The following is a 19672-nucleotide window of genomic DNA, read 5'->3' on the forward strand; positions in this document are numbered from 1 at the left end:
AAAGTGAAAACTCGCAGTGGTGGCAAAAATTAACTGAATTGGTTGGAATGATGGGGGAAAGAGTTTTTTTAAAAAAAACACGAGAAGAATTCGGAAGCTTATGGTCTCATTTTATTGAACAGAATTACAAGATGCAATCATTTAACGTTTTCTTGCAGCAGAAATGCAACATAACTATGTTGGAAGAGTATTACTGATCTATAGCACTGGCTATTGTAATAGATGCTTATAAATGTGGAACCTGTAGTGCATAATAGAACACTTTCTATCTGAAGAGCAGTTTTATGCAGAATTTTTTTAAAAAATATATGTTGCGTATGTTTGGTGTGTGTGTGTGTGTGTGTGTGTGTGTGTGTGTGTGTGAATGTAGACTTTCTCGGTGCAAAATTGGCACACAAGCTCATAATATTTTCAATTTAAATTCAAAGCTGAGGAAATTTTTTGAGGTAACAGAGCTTTCCTAAGATTGCATCCAAGGATTATGAGCTGAGAAAAGTCGTATTCTGAGTCCATTGTTTTTTGTCTTCAACAGCACTGCTACTTACCCTTGCTGCTTCTTGCAATCCTAACACTGCTTTCCTAGGCATAAATTCCACTGAGTCCAGTAAGATGTCCAAGTAAATGTTACTAAAATTGCAGCCATGCTGAGTAGTGAAATCACTGAGGTATATTCATTTTTTCATTGTTTCCTTTCTTGTATTTCAGACTAACAAAGGTGATGCTCTAGCCAACCGTGTCCAGAATACCTTGGGGAACTACGATGAGATGAAGGACTTTCTGACCAACCATTCCAACCAGAGCCACCTTGTAGGAATCCCACAGAATTCCGTGCCACAAACTCCAGTAGATAAAAATGAACAGACATTTTTCCCAGAACAAAGGAACCGGATGGTCCCGCCCCACCAAATCACAGGGCACTCCTCAGCTTCGATGCCGCCCCCTGCGGCTATATCATCCAGTTCAAGTTTAGTGCACAGTCACCAGAGCAGCAGGAAATCCAGGACAGACTGGTCCCGTGTCAGCCACAGCTCAAACGGTGGTCAGCCAAGTCAGTCCGGGAGTGGGCAAAGTCGGACAAAGCACAGCTCATCCCACGAACCTCCACAAGGCAGGTATGATGACCGCTATGCTTGCCAAAGCGAGCAGCATAAACCCGGAGGAGGTGATGAAGCCAACACAACGCCATCCTCATCACACTCGAGGAGGCATACCCATTCAAAATCAGTGGTGGCAGAACACTCTTACAAAGAAAGCAGCCACTCAAAGTCTCCAGTGGATCTCGAGTTTCTGGGCCATGGACCTGGATCTCCACTCCCATCTACATCCTTGTTGTCAGGAAACAGTGGTCTTTCGACTCAAAATTTCTTGCCAGGCCTCCACTGTAAGGGCAGCATGACTCAGCAAAAGCCCACCGCTTACGTTAGGCCAATGGATGGCCAAGACCAGGTTCCCAACGACTCACCGGAACTGAAGATGCCAATAGAAATTGAAGGCATTTATGGAACCCAACCTTTTGGGATTCCACTGGAAGGAAAGACCACTGGACCCAGCTCAAAGAATAAACTACCAAAGCTTAACATTCCTCAAGCTAGTGAAGTAAGTCTTATTTATCTGTTCAGTTGTTTACTTACCTATTTTGTCTCCAGGGTTTCAGTCCACTACACTTCCTCAGTTTCCTGTTTAACTGACAGTCTCTTACCCCACATCCAGACCATACTTTTAAAGCACTATGATACCAATTTAAACAGTCATGGATTCCCCTAAAGACTTCTGGGAGCTGAAGTTTTTTTCAGGATGCTGAAAGGTGTTAGGGGACCCCCTCTCCATCTCCCAGAGCTACAGTTCCAAAAGTGTTTTAGCTGTCAATTCCTCTTTGCAGGGAGCTCTGGAAATTATGTGCTTTCAATATCTGTTCACTGTTTGGGCACTGCAGCTTAAAGAAAGCTCTTTTTGACATGCTGTTTGGGTCTCACACAGATTGTTCTGTCTATTTTTAAGACTACTAGGATGCACGTCCTGTTATGCTTATCCTGCTACCTGACCCCAAGAGTGTGGTCAACATAATCAGGTCTGTGGTTAAAAATAGGAAAGTGTCAGTGGATTGCGGTTTTGTTGTTTGTTTTGTTATTGTCAATTTGAAATCTTCAGAAGAATTGCACAACATGGGTACCTTGGGAAGTATTTATACAGCAGATGGATAGATGATGGATAGATGAAGCCCACTTTCTGTAGTGCAAGAAATGTGGAGTGTTGATGGAAATCTCAGTAATCATTGGCTGCACCCAATGGGTAATTGTTCTCATCTTGCCAAAACTTGGTTGTAAATATTCTGTGCATCCAGGTTCATAGAAATTAATTACCTGGGGAAGAATGAAGACTAAAATCCTATCCACATTTACTTAGAAATAATTCCCATTGAATGGAGCTCTACTGACTATATAACATGTAATGACTGTAATTTAGTCCCTCTCCACGCTGTCACAACCCGTTTTGTCCCTTTAGTGGATTACTTATTTTTTTTTTAAAAAAATGGGTAAGTAGGGGTGGAGGTGAAATGGGAAAGCCTGCCTTGTCACTGCCACCCACCTCACCACCTCTACCACTGTTTTTTTTTTTTGTGAGATCACACTGGTTTCCAGCTAGATCTCACATGCTCTGTAAGATCTTGTGCAATTTTAGTAAGAGCTTGCTGGAAATTGATACGATCTCACTCAAAATAAGTGCTGATGCCAGTTCTCTGCCAGCAGGAGAGGTGGCAGGACAGTCATGGCACCCACAGGGGCACCGCCTTGGTTGTTTCTGCCACCTAAGACAGCTGCATAACCCTGTCTAATGGCTACACCGACCCTGGGGATAAGGCTTCTTCTTTTTTGTTAAATAATTTATTCATTTTCAATAACAATCTTCCAATTAATGACAAATTAAAACAAATCAATCCAAGTTACAATAATAACAATACCCCAATTATATATTCCTATATTCCAATTATAAAAAAATAATAATTCTTGGGACTTTCCGTGTTCCAGATGTCTGGAGATAATCATCCTCATTCATGTCTCTGCATTTTCAGTATTTTTCAAATTTTAAACTAATATTATCCATCCTTCTTCTCAGTCTAATCAGCCGTTGTTTCTGTGGCTCACATCTTGTAGCAAAGTTTTGTGTACTTAACCCACAAGAGGCATTGGGGGGGGGGAGAGAGAATAAGGCTTCTAATGGGGTGATTCTTCGGGGATCAACTCCTTTACATTACACTCACAGTCCCTTCAAACATTACAGTTCTATGATTCTATTTCCTGTGGTCTCTAGAAGCATGCACATGAAAACCAAGGCACCATGCAGTGCTTCTCCAAATGCAGCTGGGGCTGCATGAGAGCTGAAGGCACCAAGTTGACTCTCCCTGCTTTAAGTACAGACCAAATTTCAGAACCTAATAGGTAGCTGCTCAGCTATCCCAGTGATTAAGTTCCAGAGTCAGCCTTGCCCTGGGAAGTCCTTTGCAAAATCAACATAACTCATTTAAGTTACATAATAGGACTTCCCTGTAGCGGTTGGGTTACCCTGATGTAGAACTTGACTCTTTGTAACATTGTGTATGCTCAGTCTTGAATACAAGCAGCTCTCCAAAGTGAATCTGCATAGTATAAATACTGTACTATTATTGTACATTTAAGAGGTGTTAAGCAAGGTGGTGTCTACCGCTGCATACTTCCAAGCAGATTGAAATAGCAGGACTTGCCTAGCAGAGTTCCCAAAATACCTATTCCGTGGCTGGTAATATTTTTTACACTCTGAATAAGTGATGATACATTCTTAGGGTGCTTTACTGTGAAAGGTCGGCTTCCCTTATCCATGTTCAAACCCCTGCCCACCCACCCTTTCGAATAATTGTTTGGGACCAATAATTTGTTTGACTTCTTTAAAGAAGAAGGGAAATCCCTTGCCATTCTTTATTAACATTCCAAAAAGCAACAAAGACTGATGTGTTTTGCAGGAGAGCTTGGAATAATTTTCTGGGAACGGCATCTGAAAACCGTAAAAAGACCTATTTATATGAAGTGGAAGCTGAGGGTTCCTTGCAGATGGTGTTTTATTAGAAAAATGTATTTGTTAATAAACGTAGCTGTGTACAAGGTTGCTTTACAGATGTTTCTGTTTATTTTTACCTTTGGTTAAAAATCTGCTGGAGTAGTCTGTTGCAATTTGTCACCAGTATTGTTTGGCAAGGAAATAATTGCACGGAAAGAAAATAATGAGGCTGCAAAAGCAAATAAATATGTTCACTCTTGCTGTCTATTAAAAACAAAAATATATCCATTAACAAATTTGAAAGAGAAGATTTAAGTCAGAGAGCAGTTGAAGGGGTGTGTGTGTTTAAAATATAGTGTAGTGTGTGTGTGTGGGGGGGGGGGCTGCTTATGACCAAAGGCCTTGGATCCAAAGAACTGTAAGTAGAAGCCAAAAATGTTTTAGTATTGGTTTCCGAGCATGCATGAGAGGAAGGTTCAGTTTAGCACTAGAGCATCTGTTTTATTAAGACCAGAGTATAGAGGCAAAGCATCAGCTTTGTATGCAGAATATCCCAGGTTCAAATCCCTGGTATTTCCAAGTAAGCACTAGGAAACTTACCAGTCTGAAACCCCGAAGAGACTCTGCCAGTCAGTGTGGACAAAACTGAACTAGATGTACCCATGAGTCTGATGGCTTCCAACATTCATCTTGAAATCAGCCCTTTATTCAGAATCATGAGGAATGGAATCCTGCTTAATTAAGGGGGAAACCATAGCTCAGTGATAAGAGTTCTGACTTTGCATGGAGAAGGTCTCAGGTTTAATGGCCATCACCTCTAGGTTGAGACTGAAACCTGGAGAGCCTTGGTCACTCAATGTGGACAATACTGAACTACAAGAACCAGTGCTCTGACTTGGTATTATGCAGCTTACTGGGTTCTTAAGTTTCTTGCAGTGCAGTGCTGCAGTGTGCACTGCAAGACTGTGTGCCGTGTAGTGATACAAGGATTGGTCTGTGACATTTGTCCTAGCACTAGAGAAAAGCATTCTGCAATGCTGTAATAGAATGTTTGCATTGCAATTGGGTGAGATAAACAGCCAAGGAAATTATTCCCCATCTGTAGTACAGGCAACTCCCCATTTAAGTGTTCCCATGACCACCATTGTTTTTTGTGCATTAGGAGGTTAGTTGGAGGAAAAGATAACTGAGTGCTCTGAGGAGATAATGGAGTGTTCAGTGCATAGTTTTCTCACCAGGAGGCACTGTGCATTGATGCAGCACCGAGTGATTTAGGATGGATTGGGCCGTTCCCCCACACAGAGTGCCGAGCTGAGGGGATGCATCCTCCTTCTCTTCCTCCTCCTCATACCTATATTTATATAGGTACCTACTCATTTAGATGGGCAATTGAGTTGCTGCAACTAGGACATAGTGCACTTGAGAACATGTGCAGAACATAAAGCGAAAGGGAGGGAGGGCACCAAATTTTGTCCCAATTGGGTGTGTGTGTGCGCCAAATTTTGCCCTCACTCAGGGTGCCATATTACCAAAGTCTTCCTTCTGACAAATACAAGGTGGAACAGAAAACGATTCCACCTTATATCCCTATATATCACTCAATTATTTGCATAGGAAATACCTTTGGAACTTTCCATTCCTCCTCAGCTAGCCGTTCCTTGTTCTCTCTGGAAACTGTGGCAGTTTGTAGATCATTATGTCTCATAATATATCGGAAGCAATCAGGCCCCTGAAAGTGGGAAGTGAAAAGTCCCATAACGCTTCTGACACCAACCACCTAAGCCATGAAACATGGAAGATTTCTCTTGCCATTCCTTCTGAGAAAATATTTTGACGCGTTAAGTGTACAGTGAAATGATAAGCTTTTGTTATATGTGTTTCAAATCACCCCCTTATCACAGGATATATTGATTAGCTTAGTACTTCCTCAGCAAGCTATAAGGGGGGGGGGAGGAAGGACCTGCACTCTTTCTGGATTAAAGAGCGCAAAAAAATTGACAGGTAGATAACCATATTGATTCAGCTTGAGCGGTAAATGCAAGGAGCTTTGTATATGACTTATAAAACTTTACAAGCACAGTAGGTTTTAGGGCTTTATATTTTTATTTCTTTTAATTGAATGGAAGGCTAACAAAAAGGGGGGGGGGGAAATAAGGGGTGGGAGAAGAGCCCTGGGTTAACCAATTCCTTGTTTTGTGTTGATTTGCCAAATAACATTGCGTTATGTCCTCTGTTTGCGGGTGGATCTTTCATTCCATATTTAAGCCCCCCCTTTGCTTTTTTAGAAAACTTCAGAGGAGGAAGAATAATGGACTGGAGCAAGCATTCGGCTGGAAACCCCCTTTGCCTGGTTCATATTTCAAATAAAATAAAACGACCAATAAAACAAAGCCAAAAAACCCTCAGTCCCTTAGCATAGTTGTCCGTGGAGTATTACAAGGCCTGGCCATGTGGTTTACATTTGTAAATACTGTGAGAAGTATTGCTTTGCAATACTTTATAATGAAGGCCATATGATGGGCTCATCAAGAGAACTCTGGCAGTAGACACGTCTCTCTTTGTAATGCGGCTTGGCAGAGCCCCATTTCAGGGGCTTGGCCTCTGGCTAGCACCACCTGCCACCCAAGCCTGAATGCAGCCAGACTGAGCAATAGGTAGCTAGCTATCAGAGGGGAACCAGGAGCTGGAACTAATGAATTGTGCTAGGGCAGGGGTGGTGAACCCTCTTCATGCTGAGGGCCACCTTTGTCCCGAGGGAAGCTTTCTGAAGTCCGCATGACACTGAGGGAAACACAGAGCCAGAGGGAAACATGGGTGAAGCAATCAGAAGAGCTGTGCTTCAACCAGAAGAGCAAAAGGCATTATCAGAGTTGGGAAGACACATTCCAGCTTGGCAAAAGCACTCAAGGAGGGTGTTACACAAGACCAGTGAGAGGTGTGGCCTGGAGAGGGATATGCCTGAGGGAGAGCCCCAAGGACCATTTTGAGAGGCCTGGGTGGACACATTCTGATCCTGGGCGTGAGATTTCCCAAACTTGATGTAGTTGTTAGAGGAAGTTAGAGAACTGCTTTCCATATGTAAGGCCCAGGTTTCTTTTAGCACATCTATCTATCTATCTATCTATCTATCTATCTATCTATCTATCTAACAGATATATATTGATTCCAGATATCTGGTCCTTCTCCATTGGGAGCAATGCATTCCAGAAATCTGTATCTGCCACCTGTATCTGCCTCAATCTTCATCTTTCGGTGGCTACTAGCCACAATGGCTAATTTCTTCCTCCACTCTTGAAGGTATTACATAGCCTCTGACACGTTGGGGGGGGGATAACCCAAGACATGAGTCTTCTGGGGCTGCACTCCCAAACAATTCACGTGCCCCTTGTGAGATTGCAGCCCCCACAGACCGCGGGCCGTAGTCTGGAGGCCCCTGGCTTATGCCCATAGGCTCTCCAAGAAATAGCCGCACCAAATGCAGGAGCAGTTTCACACCTTAAAACATGCTCCCATCCTATGCCCTATTAGCAAACCGGTTATCCATGTACAGAATCATGCAGTACACTTTTGCTAAGTGTAATACAGATAATGAACAATGAAGCCATTCCCTGCCTGGCGATTGCAGTCAAATAGACAGGCATAAATTCTTAAGGTTAAATTGTTCTTACAATAAACAACTTATAGCAGAGATGGCTCATGGAGGGGATAATAATAATAATAATAATAATAATAATAATAATAATAATAATAATAATATAATTTATTATTTGTACCCCGTTCATCTGGCTGGTTTCCCCAGTCACTCTGGGTGGCTTCCAACAAAAAAATTAAGTACATTAAAATGTCACACATTAAAAACTTCCCTAAACAGGGCTACCTTCAGATGTCTTCTAAATGTCAGGTAGTTATTTATCTCTTTGATATCTGATGGGAGGTCGGGTGCCACTACCGAGAAGACCCTCTGCTTGGTTCCCTGTAGCTTTGCTTCTCGCAGTGAGGGAACCACCAGAAGGCCCTCGGCGCTGGACCTCAGTGTCCGGGCAGAACAATGGGGGTGGAGACGCTCCTTCAGGTATACTGGGCCGAGGCCATTTAGGGCATTAAAGGTCAACGCCAACACTTTGAATTGTGCTCGGAAACATACTGGGAGCCCAAATGGCAGTTGGTATCTCAGTAGAACCCATGGAGTGGTTCTGCTTCTCATCTCTGTTACAATCAAATGTGCAGTTAGAAGAATTTTGATTTAATGGCTGGCTAGGGCAGGGGCTCTTTGCATGGTAATGCATATTACTTCACTTGTTTCAAATTGTGGTAAGAGAGCCCAGTTGCATTGGGAGCCCCTACTGCATATTCTTCTTAAAGTGGTCCTTGAATCCATCCCGAAAAGTCCTATCTTGATGGTACCACTGTCCAAGTGGAATGGCTGCTATCATGTTCCTGTTCGGTCTAAAACTGGGATCCCAGCAGCTACTGTACTTCCACCCACAGACTTTGGCAGCACCCTGTGAGTTTTCTTTTAAGATCTTTAAACACACAAACTGCACAGTTTCAAATTAAGTTTGTTGTACGGCAATGCTGTCCAAGTAACACAAGGCTTAAGCACACGCACATACACCCGCCTGGGCAATCAAAACTGGCTGCAAGGCACTTTGGATCCTGATCTAACTTTCCACTACTAAAAAGGAAACACTGCTGTTTGGATAAAGAACCATCTTTAAACAGCTCATCCCATAACATTATAAGAGGGGGAAAGCAGCCTTTAGAGTCAATTGCTAAGATTTAATAGAATTTGTGGGGAGATTGCTTAAGAGAAAGATATCTAGCTTGTTTTGGTAGATCCCTTAAGGAGATTGATAGGAGTTTTTCAGGGGGTGATTTGAGGTGGGGAGGCAATGCACCGAGTGGGGAAACACTTTGCTTTTTCACTCCACCCAGCAGAGAAGCTGTGCTGACTCCTAGGAAAGTGGGAGGAGAGCATAGCTCAGCAGTAGAACATGTGCTTAGCATGCAGAAGGTCCTTGGTTTAAACCAGAGAGTCACCATCTCCCATTCAGAGAATGACAGGAAGGTTCACAACCTAAGTGAGAACCCTGAGACTCACTGCTAGTCTGAGTTTAGATTACTAGATGAGGTGGCCAAATAGCCAAACCTTGTATTAGCAGCCACTTATCTCCATGACTATTAAGAAGACAGTAAGGTGGAATATAAAGTTGTTAGTGTGTACTAGGCATATTGATCCCCCTCCCTCCATTGCTGGAGGCACTATGCTTGGAATTACAAGCAGGGATATCACCAGTGGTGACAATTAGTAGAAAAATCATCAGTCATAAGTGTTAGTGACTTTTTACACTTACATCTACTGTTGCCTGTGTTTTAGCAGGTGAACATTCAAATAGGTATTTTCTTTAATATGCAAATCAGTGCTTTCCTAATTAAAACCAGCTTGACGTGCCCTTAATGATATTGGCAAATTTCTGCAACCGTTTGTTCATTTTCATCTGAAGCAGTGGCTGCATGGCACTTCTTGATTGAGGTTTTTTGAATCCAAATCGAGATGGTAGATGTCTAGCCTTTGGTGCACAAGTATCGTTCCAGCTGGGTTTCCTTGGAGAGAAGAGGAAGGAAATAGGAAGACTATACACAATATTTTTTTGGGAAGCTGAAGTTGCTGTTGAGATATAGCTTTCTTGCATCAGTTTTCTCAGAAGTGTTTCCTTCTAAATTAAATCTTATGTTCTATATGCTTTCCTGCTTCCTGCTCCCCCCTGCAGCTATAGCCCATAATTAGAGATGGAATAGTCCAGGGTCAAAGAATATTTCTGCAGCAGGGTGCCTCTCTCCAGCATCCAAGAGCTGCCCAATCAATATGAAAGGGGAGAAGAAGCCAGGAGAAGAAGCCTTCTCACCCTTTGTGCTTATTGGAATTGTTGTTGGAATTCATATCTTTTTTCAGAGACAATGGAGTGTGCCTCCAGAGTTGAAGGCAAACCACTGCATTAGCAGCACTGAAGTGACCTCTCTGGGGTGCAAGCCTATATAGTGCATATATAGATCCTGGTCTGCCCAGATGACAGGACCCTCTTCTCTGCCTCACTGTTGTGGTCCAAAGGAAAGCAGTGCAATCCATTTGGCACCAGCTTGGCTGTAGGAGTTGCTGGGAGGAAGTGTACAAGGTGCCGTTCAACCATCTTAGGAACTCCGCTCCATATTTGTGTATGGTTTACTCCTTAGCCTTATCTTCTCCCAAAGATATCCTGCAAGGAAGCGGGTGTTTAGGATCAAAGCTTTCCTTCTCTTAGTTGGGCTACTTTCACAGGTTAATGAGCCCATCTGCCCCTGATTTCCCTCTACAGTACGGCACATGCAGAAAGTGCCTGCTTGACCATTGGACCCACTATTGGTCTCATCAGTCAAAGGAAGTGAGCCTGCCACTGAGGACTAGTTCCTAGGGTCACTTTGGAGAAGGTACATGGAAAGAACACCAAGGAAAAAGTTTTTTTCTATAAGCTAGGCATTTAAGAAGACTGAAAGCACAAGGTGCTTTGAAGAGAGTGGTATGCAAGTTTTGTTTTGTTTTTTACATACAATGGAACTTCAAGGAAAGCACTCCAAATCATTTGCCCATGTATGTGCACAGAAAATAAATAGAGCTGAAAGGTAACACATAGAGATCAGCACTGATCATGGTAATGCATCCCCAATTATTATTACTACAATTTTTTATGATTATTGCATAATCATAGTATAGTGTTAGAAGACTGAGTGGCTGTGAGGGGACGTAGCTGTGACTACCATGAAGGGGCCCTGAACTTCTGAATTTTCCACTACACTAATGCCCAGTGGTAGCCAACATGGCGTTTGGGAGATGATGTTGGTTGGACTGCAGGCAAAGTCCAGAGAAAAGAGTTATCAGGAGTGCCACAAATAATTTAGTTAAAAGCCCAATGTGTTTCAGAGAAATTCCTATGCTGAGCATCCATTCCCTGCCCCACCCAATAAATGAAGCCATGTGAAAATGGCAAAGCTAAACTGTGTTCCAAAATTAGCAGTCATGAGATGAAAATGACATGCATTTGCGATGTTACCCCTGTGCCGTTCTATGACTGTCCTGAATGCCAGCTCTGGGGAGAATGAATGGAGGGCTTAACAAATACTAGAGCTGCTTGCATCTTCATACATAATAAACACGGCTTCTGTAAATAACTCTTTTCATCTGTCAAAGATTGTAGGCGCATATGCCATGCTGATTGTCATGGGGGTCGTAAATAAACAATGGATTTGTCTGTGTACGTTGCTTGTTTTTTGTTTTAAAACATCTGCGCAGGGATAAAAATGGTAGCAAGCTCATTTTGATCATGAAATGACACAGGATGGGAAAGGTGGGCTGGACAATACTCCTGCTAGGTAGACCCCTGGCTGCTTGAACAAGTATACCCAGGGAGTATCATCTGGGTGGGAGGTCTCATTTTGAATGCCACAGGGCTCTGTCCTCAGACCTGTGCTTTTCAACACACACACACACACACACACACACACACACACACACACACACATACACACACACACACACATGATTTGCATAAAAGTGAAAAGGGGATGCGTGGCAGATTTGCAAAGAGCACAAAGCTGGGAGGGCTGAGTAGCACCATAAAAGACAAAGGGATCTTTTTAGAATCTGATTTTCTCAGTTAGAAGGCCCATTCAGTCAGGCATAGGGAGGGGGACAAGCAGATCCCTCTTGTTATATCTTTGGCTTCTTTTCCCTTCCCTATTGGTAACTTGCTTACGGTACATAAGACAGCATGCCCTGGTGGACATGTTATAGGATTCCATGCTGTTAATGGGATTCTGCTTAAAGCTAAAAGTTTGTTATTTAAATATGTTTCTGTGTTCCTTTGTTTACATACAGTATATGGACTGTTTGGGAGGTTCTGGGTTGTATAGACCTTTGCATCTCTTTATCAGATTTACAGTGCTGGGTATTTGTGTTTGATCATAGCATAGATCGAGCTATCTTCCAGGGGAAGATCTTGGCAGTTTGAGACATTGGTTAGAAACCAGCAGGTTGAAATTCAAGAGAAATGAATGTAATGTCTTACATTTGGTACCTGAAGAAAGTCAAAGGTGGACATATAGGATGGCGGAGATCTGGTTTGGCAGGAGTACCTGTGCAAAGAATCTCAGTGTCTTAACAGTGCAATGAAAACTATAGGAATCCAGCACACATTGTTGTTGTTTAGTTGTGTCCAACTCTATGTGACCCCATGGGCCAGAGCACGCCAGGCACTCCTGTCTTCCACTGCCTCCCGCAGTTTGCTCAGACTCATGTTGGTAGCTTCAAGAACACATTACACTGGGTTAAATTGTGCTGTAACTTTTCCCTGGTGCTGCTGCAGACTGAGCTGACATGAGCATGGCAGAAGGGAAATAAGCCATTAAGAGAGAGTTTGATATACACAAGCCTTTTTGCCATTGTATCTCACACTGGGTTGCTAGTTCATGGGAGTAAGTATTGCTGTGCCATGTCCTGCCCTCCCTTACTACGCCCCCAGCATTCACCTTTTGGGGGACTTACCCCAGCCTTGGCTGATCTGGCTTTGGCTGAGCCTTGGCTGAGTCAGGATGAAGAGCTTTAGCCAGCATAGCCAGAGATTCACCTAAATAGCCCACCTCATCCTGGCAGATCTAGGGTTTGATCTGTTCCATTAGCTGATCACAAGGTGAATATGAGCCAACAATGTAACATTGTGATATACAGTACACACACGTACACACACACACACACACACACACACACACACACACACACACACACACAAGCTAATGCACTCCTAGGAGGTTATATACTAAGGTTGTAACCAAATCATATTTGGAATAAACAAATCAAAATAAGCAGACATAAGTTATTTGTGTTCATTGATTTCACTGGGTCTAGTTTGAGTATGACTTAGCTACTAACTGCAGTATTGGGTGTATTGAACTTGTACTGACAGTAATCTCATTAAAATTAATGAACCTAAGATAGCCATCTCCATTAATTTCAATGGGTCTGCTCTGAGTATAAGCTAGGCCTTGTCTACACTTCCACATGTGCCTAGAAAGCATGTGTTAAAGTGTTTTGCCACTTGACCTATGCCTTCTGGGAATGGGTAAATGTGGTTTTGCCCTTCCCCCGACTCCTTTCCAGTGGAAAACACACTCAGTACGATGATGAAGGGTCTTGGAAAAGTCCTATAAGGAGTAGATACAAGTATGGATGTAAGAGGATGCTGTTTTCCATTATGCCCTGTATTTGCTGCATGCAGCACTTTCTGTTCCACTGCAGTTCGTCTTCCACCCAAAATAACATTGTTTGTATTGCTATCTTCTGTGGTGAAATATGGTTATCATTGCATTATTCCACCTTGTTTGTTTCATGCAAAGGAAACACAATGCAAATGGTGGGAGAGTACCGTAATCAGTTATGTGTTATTTGTGAACTGAAACAACAGCAATGATTACCAATTATATTTGCTGGATTGGATTCCATTCCAGATATGGGACATTTCTGTTCCTATTTCTGTCTTTGTTGGAATTAACTGGCATCCTTAGCTGCAAGAGCTGGATATACAGTATTTAGTCTGGAAAAGAGAAGATTACAAGACAGTCTTCAAATATTTGAAGGTCTGTTGCACAGATCACTTCCTGTTCAGATTTCAGCTCTCAGCACCTTTTACCCCAATGTGGAGGTGGGGGACACCGTAGGATGGTCCACCCTCAAAGGCTGATGGATCCCAGGGTTTCCCTGTTCACATGACTGGCGTTCCTGTTGAAACCGTGGATGACATCTGGAACATCTGAATGGCTTGGACTGTTGACCTGATGGCCCCTGAGCTCCCTCATTTCATGAAGCCTGCTTGGCTGTCTGGTATATTCCAGATCTTATGGCAAGGAAACAAACCGTGAGATGTCTCAAAAATGAATGGAGCAAAACTGTGATTGAATGCAATCAAACACTTGTGAGGGCTCATAATTGAGCCTACCTAGTTGCAGTGAAGACAACAAAAAAGGCATACCTTGCTGCCTCCATTCCATCCTCATTGGTCTCTGTGGCAGAGCTTTTCTGAGTAGTGCAGACCATTTTACAGTCCAGCCCAAAGGAGGTAGCAGAACTGACTGCCTTCCCCCATATGAACCAACCCACACCCTGTGATCATCATCTGAGGCCCTGCTTTGTGTGTCCCCTCCAAGAAAGGTCAGAAGGGTGGCAACATGAGAACAGGTTCCTCGGTCAGATCCTGTCCCAATGGAGGCTTGCTGACATATCTTTAGGTGCCAGGCTAAAATGTTCTTCTACAACCATGCCATAATAATAATAATAATAATAATAATAATAATAATAATAATAATAATAATAATTAATAATAATACCCACCCATCTGGCTGGGTTTCCCCAGCCACTCTGGGCAGCTCCAAAAATTTTTTAAATAAAATATTCTATTAAACATTAAAAGCTTCTCTAAACAGGACAGTGTTCTCGAAGCCACCAACATGAGTATGACCAAACTGTGGGAGGCAGTGGAAGAAAGGAGTCCCTGGCGTGCTGGTCCATGGGGTCACGAAGAGTCGGTCACGACTAAATGACTAAACAACAAACAGGGCTGCCTTCAGATGTTTTCTAAAAATCTGGTACAGTGGTACCTCTACTTACAAATAACTCTACTTACAAATTTTTCTACTTACAAATGGAGCTCCATCCGCCATCTTGGATGCGGTTTAGATAGGATTTTTTCTACTTACGAATTTTTAGATAGGGTTGCTTCGACTTATGAATTTTTTCTCCCAATGCATTCCTATGGGATTCGACTTACAAATTTTTTCGACTTACAAATGTGTGTTCGGAACGCATTAAATTCGTAAGTAGAAGTACCACTGTAGTTGTTTTTCTCTGGGGTCACGAAGAGTCGGACACAACTAAACGACAATGGACAGGGCTGCCTTCAGATGTCTTCTAAAAGTCTGGTAGTTGTTTTTCTCTTTGACATCTGGTGGGAGGGCGTTCCACAGACAGGTGCCACTACCGAGAAGGCCCTCTGCCTGGTTCCCTGTAACTTGGCTTCTCGCAATGAGGGAACCGTCAGAAGGCCCTCAGCACTGGACCTCAGTGTCCATGCAGAACGATGGGGTGGAGACGCTCCTTTAGGTATACTGGGCCGAGGCCATTTAGGGCTTTAAAGGTCAGCACCAATATTTTGAATTTTGATCGGAAACATACTGTGGCCCTATCAATGTGTTTCTGGGAGGAGGATTTTTAGTTTGCATTTGTTGTTTTGTTATGTATTTTGTATTTCTATATTGTGAGCTGTTCTGTGATCTTCGGATGAAGGGCAGTATAGAGATTTAATAAAAAAGAAAGAAAGAAGATTTTGGACAGATGTCTGTCAGGGATGCCGTTGTTGCATTCTGCATTGCAGATCCTGCATTGAGCAGGGGTCAAACTATGTGAACTCCAAGTTTCTTCCAGCTGTTTGAATCTTATTATTCTAAGGATCAAGCTACACATTACGATTCATGCGTAGCAGGTAGCTACGCCTCTTGTTTTTCTCAAATAAATTACAACTGCAGGAAGTGTGATGGTTATCAGCAACATGAGCACACAGGGGCAAGAGGTTTATCCCTTTCCCCTCCAGCCATTAATCCCCCCCACACTCAGGAATCACCCCTGCCCAACTACTAGGCATAGTAAAAAATAAAAAAATGATGCTAATAGGATTTTTGTTTCTAAACATTGTAGGTGCACAGGGTGAAACTTTCAAGGGGCGGCTGGGAAGTCATGAATGGCAAGGGGAATGTAAGAGAATTTTGATGAAAAATGGAAGCGGAAGCAAAAATTGCCAATGTTGGCTTATACATGGAATTGTAGAGTCCACCCCCTGCAATGCAGGAATCTTTTCCCCAATGTGTGGCTCAAACCTATAACCCTGAGATTAAGATTCTCGTGCTCTACCGACTGAGCTATGCTACACCTCCCATGTCCAGAACAGAAATCAATCCAGCAAATGAGATTGGCATTTGCTGTTGTTGCATTCAGTCTGCAAATGATACGTAATTGATTATATCCCCCCCCCCTTTGCAGTGTGTTTCCTTTGCGTTGAAATGAATAGGATGGAATAACATAATGATGATGCAACTTACATAATTTACATAATTAATTACATGAGTTATTTCAGTTTTCCATTATGCCACAGCAGACAATAAGACATAACATATATATATATATATATATATATATATATTATAGCAGAAGTCAAACCGCAGTGGAACAGAACTAATGTTGCTTGTATCAAATACAGTATGGGGCAGAATGACTAATGATGCCTTCTTACATTTCTACCAGAGTAGACTTTCTGTGTTCTGTGATCCTGGCAATATTTGGCCTCCCCCTCCCCTGGGCCAGAGATGTAACTGCTACATAACATGCCATGCATTAAAGAAGAAATGCTTTGTACCTAGATGATGATGCACTCTTTTATGATTTGTTCCATTTTCCATTTCCAAATGCTCAGGTGTAACAGCTTCATAGAGTCAGTCAGTGTAGTGGATACACTTGGATAAATGAGACCCATATTAGGGCTTTCCATCCAGCCCTTGGCTCCCTAATGTACCTCACATATTGTTGTAAGGGTGAAATGCAGGCAGGGGGCGGGGCAACCCCCCATGAATTTTGTTGGAGGAAAGATAGTCTACAAGTGTGTTAGAGTGGGTTGATGAAATTCATTTTGGGGGACTGTAGCTATTTTCAGGTGGGAAGTGTAGGATAAAACTTGCTTTGATGCAATGACATCAAATGAATCAGGATGAACGCTCATTAAATAGCGGACATTGTCTATTCTCCCCTCAAACAAATCAGGATGAATGCTCATTTAGCAGGTCATCTGGAAGTGACCTTTGATTTCCATGATTGGGATTCTCCTTCTCTCTCTCTCTTTAACTGAAAGTAGTGGTGTGAGAGATCCAGATTGGGATAGTGACACAGGGGTTAGCCATTTAATTCTGCCGGCAATCCCTCCCTACTTAACCCCCACCCCCTGGGCAGGAGGGGGGGGAAAAGGCACACCTGTTAGTATCCTGGGTTGAAATATCAGCACAGAGAAGAGTTGCACTTGGAAAATTAGTGCCAGAGAAAAGGGCTGAATCTATTCACCCTGCATTATGAGCCTGATCTGGGTCTATCTCCCATGGCTGGGGCAGTATGCCAGCATACATTCAGTTCTTTCTTGCCAGTTTTGTGGGGAATCATGGGGGAACAGAAGTATGCATGTGGGGAAAGGATGGGGGAGAATCCCCATTGTCCAATGACTGTCGTTGCTGTGGCACACCATGCCCACTGGTGTGAATTTAATTTAGCGTGACATTGTAGTGTATTGGTCAGAAAGCTAACTAACACAACAGGTACTACAGTGTTAAAGGAATATTAGGACATGGGACAGAACTGCTAGCATTATAATCAGGAAAACAAATGCAGTATTTCCCATGTTTGAATATGCCCCATGCCATTCCCCCAACATGTGTACACCTTATATCATTACAGGAAAAGCCCAATGAGGCATCTAGGAATGTAAGCTCTGTTTGCGTAAATTCCAGACAATTCTGTAAACAAGTAAAGTACAAGTTATTTGGAAAACTGTCTATTTGCACCTGAGGTTTTGCGTTGCTGGGTGTCCCATACTTTTTCTTCTATTTTAAAGTATCTAATCCTGACATCCATTGGCTCTTGAGAAACAATGTCCATTATAATTTTTCTCATCAGGCTAGGTAATTGCTTTCAACTAGATAATCGCTTTCAACTTCTGTCAGCACTCTTGCTCTTAACAAAACCCATAAGTATCCTGCCTTCCCAATCCTTTCTGCTAAACTATTCACTGATTTCAACATGGCTTCTTTGATGTGGCTCTTTTGTATTTCATCCTGATACAGTTAACATTCCATATATATAATCCGCAATTTTCCTCTCTCGGTGAGGAAAAGTGGCACTCAGCCTTCTGTGCCTGTTAAGGGAGGCATACATTTTTAATTCAGCACATACCTATCTATTGGCTGCCTCTAGAAACTGGGTGAGACTTCAGAAACAAATTCAGAGTCTCTCTTCTTACTATCAGAGTCTAATTCAGCAAGACGTATCCCCCATTGTTGAGAAAATTTCCGTATTTAAATAATTTTTCACCAAAAGGTGAAAAGTTCTGAATCCTCTGAATCCCCGCAAGCATAGCCCGTGGCCAGGGATGATAGGAGTTGTAGTTCAGCAACATCTAGAGGATGAAAGGTTCCTGACACCTGGCCTAAATGAACCTACCCATGCATCTCAGAAGCACCTGTGCATCAGGAGCTGATCAGCTTAGGAACCTGATCTGATGTGCAACATGTAGAGATGCAGTTAGGGTCTTCTCGGTGATTGTACCCAAGCTGTAGAACTTTCCTTGCTGGGTGGCCCAGTTGACTTTCTCCCTAACAGGCAGCGAGTTAAAATACAAATGGGAGCATTTTATTAGTCTTGCTGACATATGACAACTGCTGTTTAGAGCACATGGGGGGAACTTGCCACCAGCCAACCTCTATTCCCAGGTCATCCATCAATAAGTTCTAATGCCATACCTGGCACTCCATGCTTAGACATGCTTTACATGAATTTGTGATGGGGTTGTGGGAGGCAGGTGGTCTACTTTTGGCTCCAGGCTGCCATTCTTTACTTTTGATGAATATGTTTGGGTTTCCTCCAAAGTTAGTAATACTCAAAGTATTTCTATTTAAATTAATGGGCACAACTAGCTAAGGACCATTAATTTAAATGGGTCTACCCTGAATAAAAGTAGCTGGGTACAGCTTTTTGACCTGGAGACCTGGAGATGCCCTGTCAGGCAACCATCCCATGCAGTGTTATATCTTCCTAATCATCAGACCCTGAAGACATTATGTGGGATTCTGGGACTTTCTCAGCAATGCCATCAGCAGTGAATAACCTTTTCCAAGGGGAAGCTTCAGTCATGGTCCATGTTCTTCATCTGCAGTTAACAAGTTGATTAACTGAAGCAAATAATTGTTTAGTGAGTCCTTATTTAGCATAGATCTGCACTGTAAAAGGACCAACTACCTTTTCAAAAAGAAACAGCATCTCAGTTTTTTCCATGGTGTTTATGCTGCCAAAAGCTGTTGTGTATAACAAAGCCCCCTTTCTATTTGACATTGTCTGATAAATTACTGATAAATGGCACATTGGAGAGCATAAGAAACATCTACAGAATTGCCCAGCCAGTTGGAAACAGCCCCACTAGAAAGAGGATTCCAATGCAGGCACCTCCTGATAATGACATTTCTATAGGTGCTTAAGTTCAAATTAACTGTTCTAAAAACCCAAATTAGAGTCAAAGATGATGCAAGCCAATTTACTCAGCACAACAATCATGGGCAATGAAAAGTGTTCTGCTAGATTGCTGCTTAAATCGTATCACCGTGGCTGCTTCGGTGGGAGAGCAGTACAGAATAATAATCGCTGCCGGCTAAATGTAATTTAATTATTAGGTTTTTGCATTGGTTAGTTCCTGCATTGTTTAAAAGGAAACTTCCCCCACCCCATCTTCTACCAGGTGTGCAATGCATGGTCACTGTT

At 42.6% G+C, this 19672-nt stretch overlaps 1 protein-coding gene across 8 annotated transcripts in view; it reads left to right on the top strand.

Moving 5' to 3' along the window:
* The window catches only part of AFF2 (ALF transcription elongation factor 2), a 391123-nt gene that overhangs the window by 116942 nt on the left and 254509 nt on the right, over positions 1-19672 (top strand). For 7 of the 8 annotated variants that reach the window (XM_088664445.1, XM_060270428.2, XM_088664443.1 and 4 more), the window contains one exon: positions 706-1596. The exons of the other annotated variant lie outside the window; for it this stretch is intronic. In XM_088664445.1, the coding sequence (XP_088520571.1) occupies positions 706-1596 (891 nt within the window). The remainder of the gene's footprint in view (positions 1-705; positions 1597-19672) is intronic. 8 annotated transcript variants of the gene reach the window in all.

This window comes from Zootoca vivipara, chromosome Z2 (assembly GCF_965207765.1).
Source record: "Zootoca vivipara chromosome Z2, rZooViv2.hap1.1, whole genome shotgun sequence".
Classification (NCBI taxonomy): domain Eukaryota; kingdom Metazoa; phylum Chordata; class Lepidosauria; order Squamata; family Lacertidae; genus Zootoca; species Zootoca vivipara.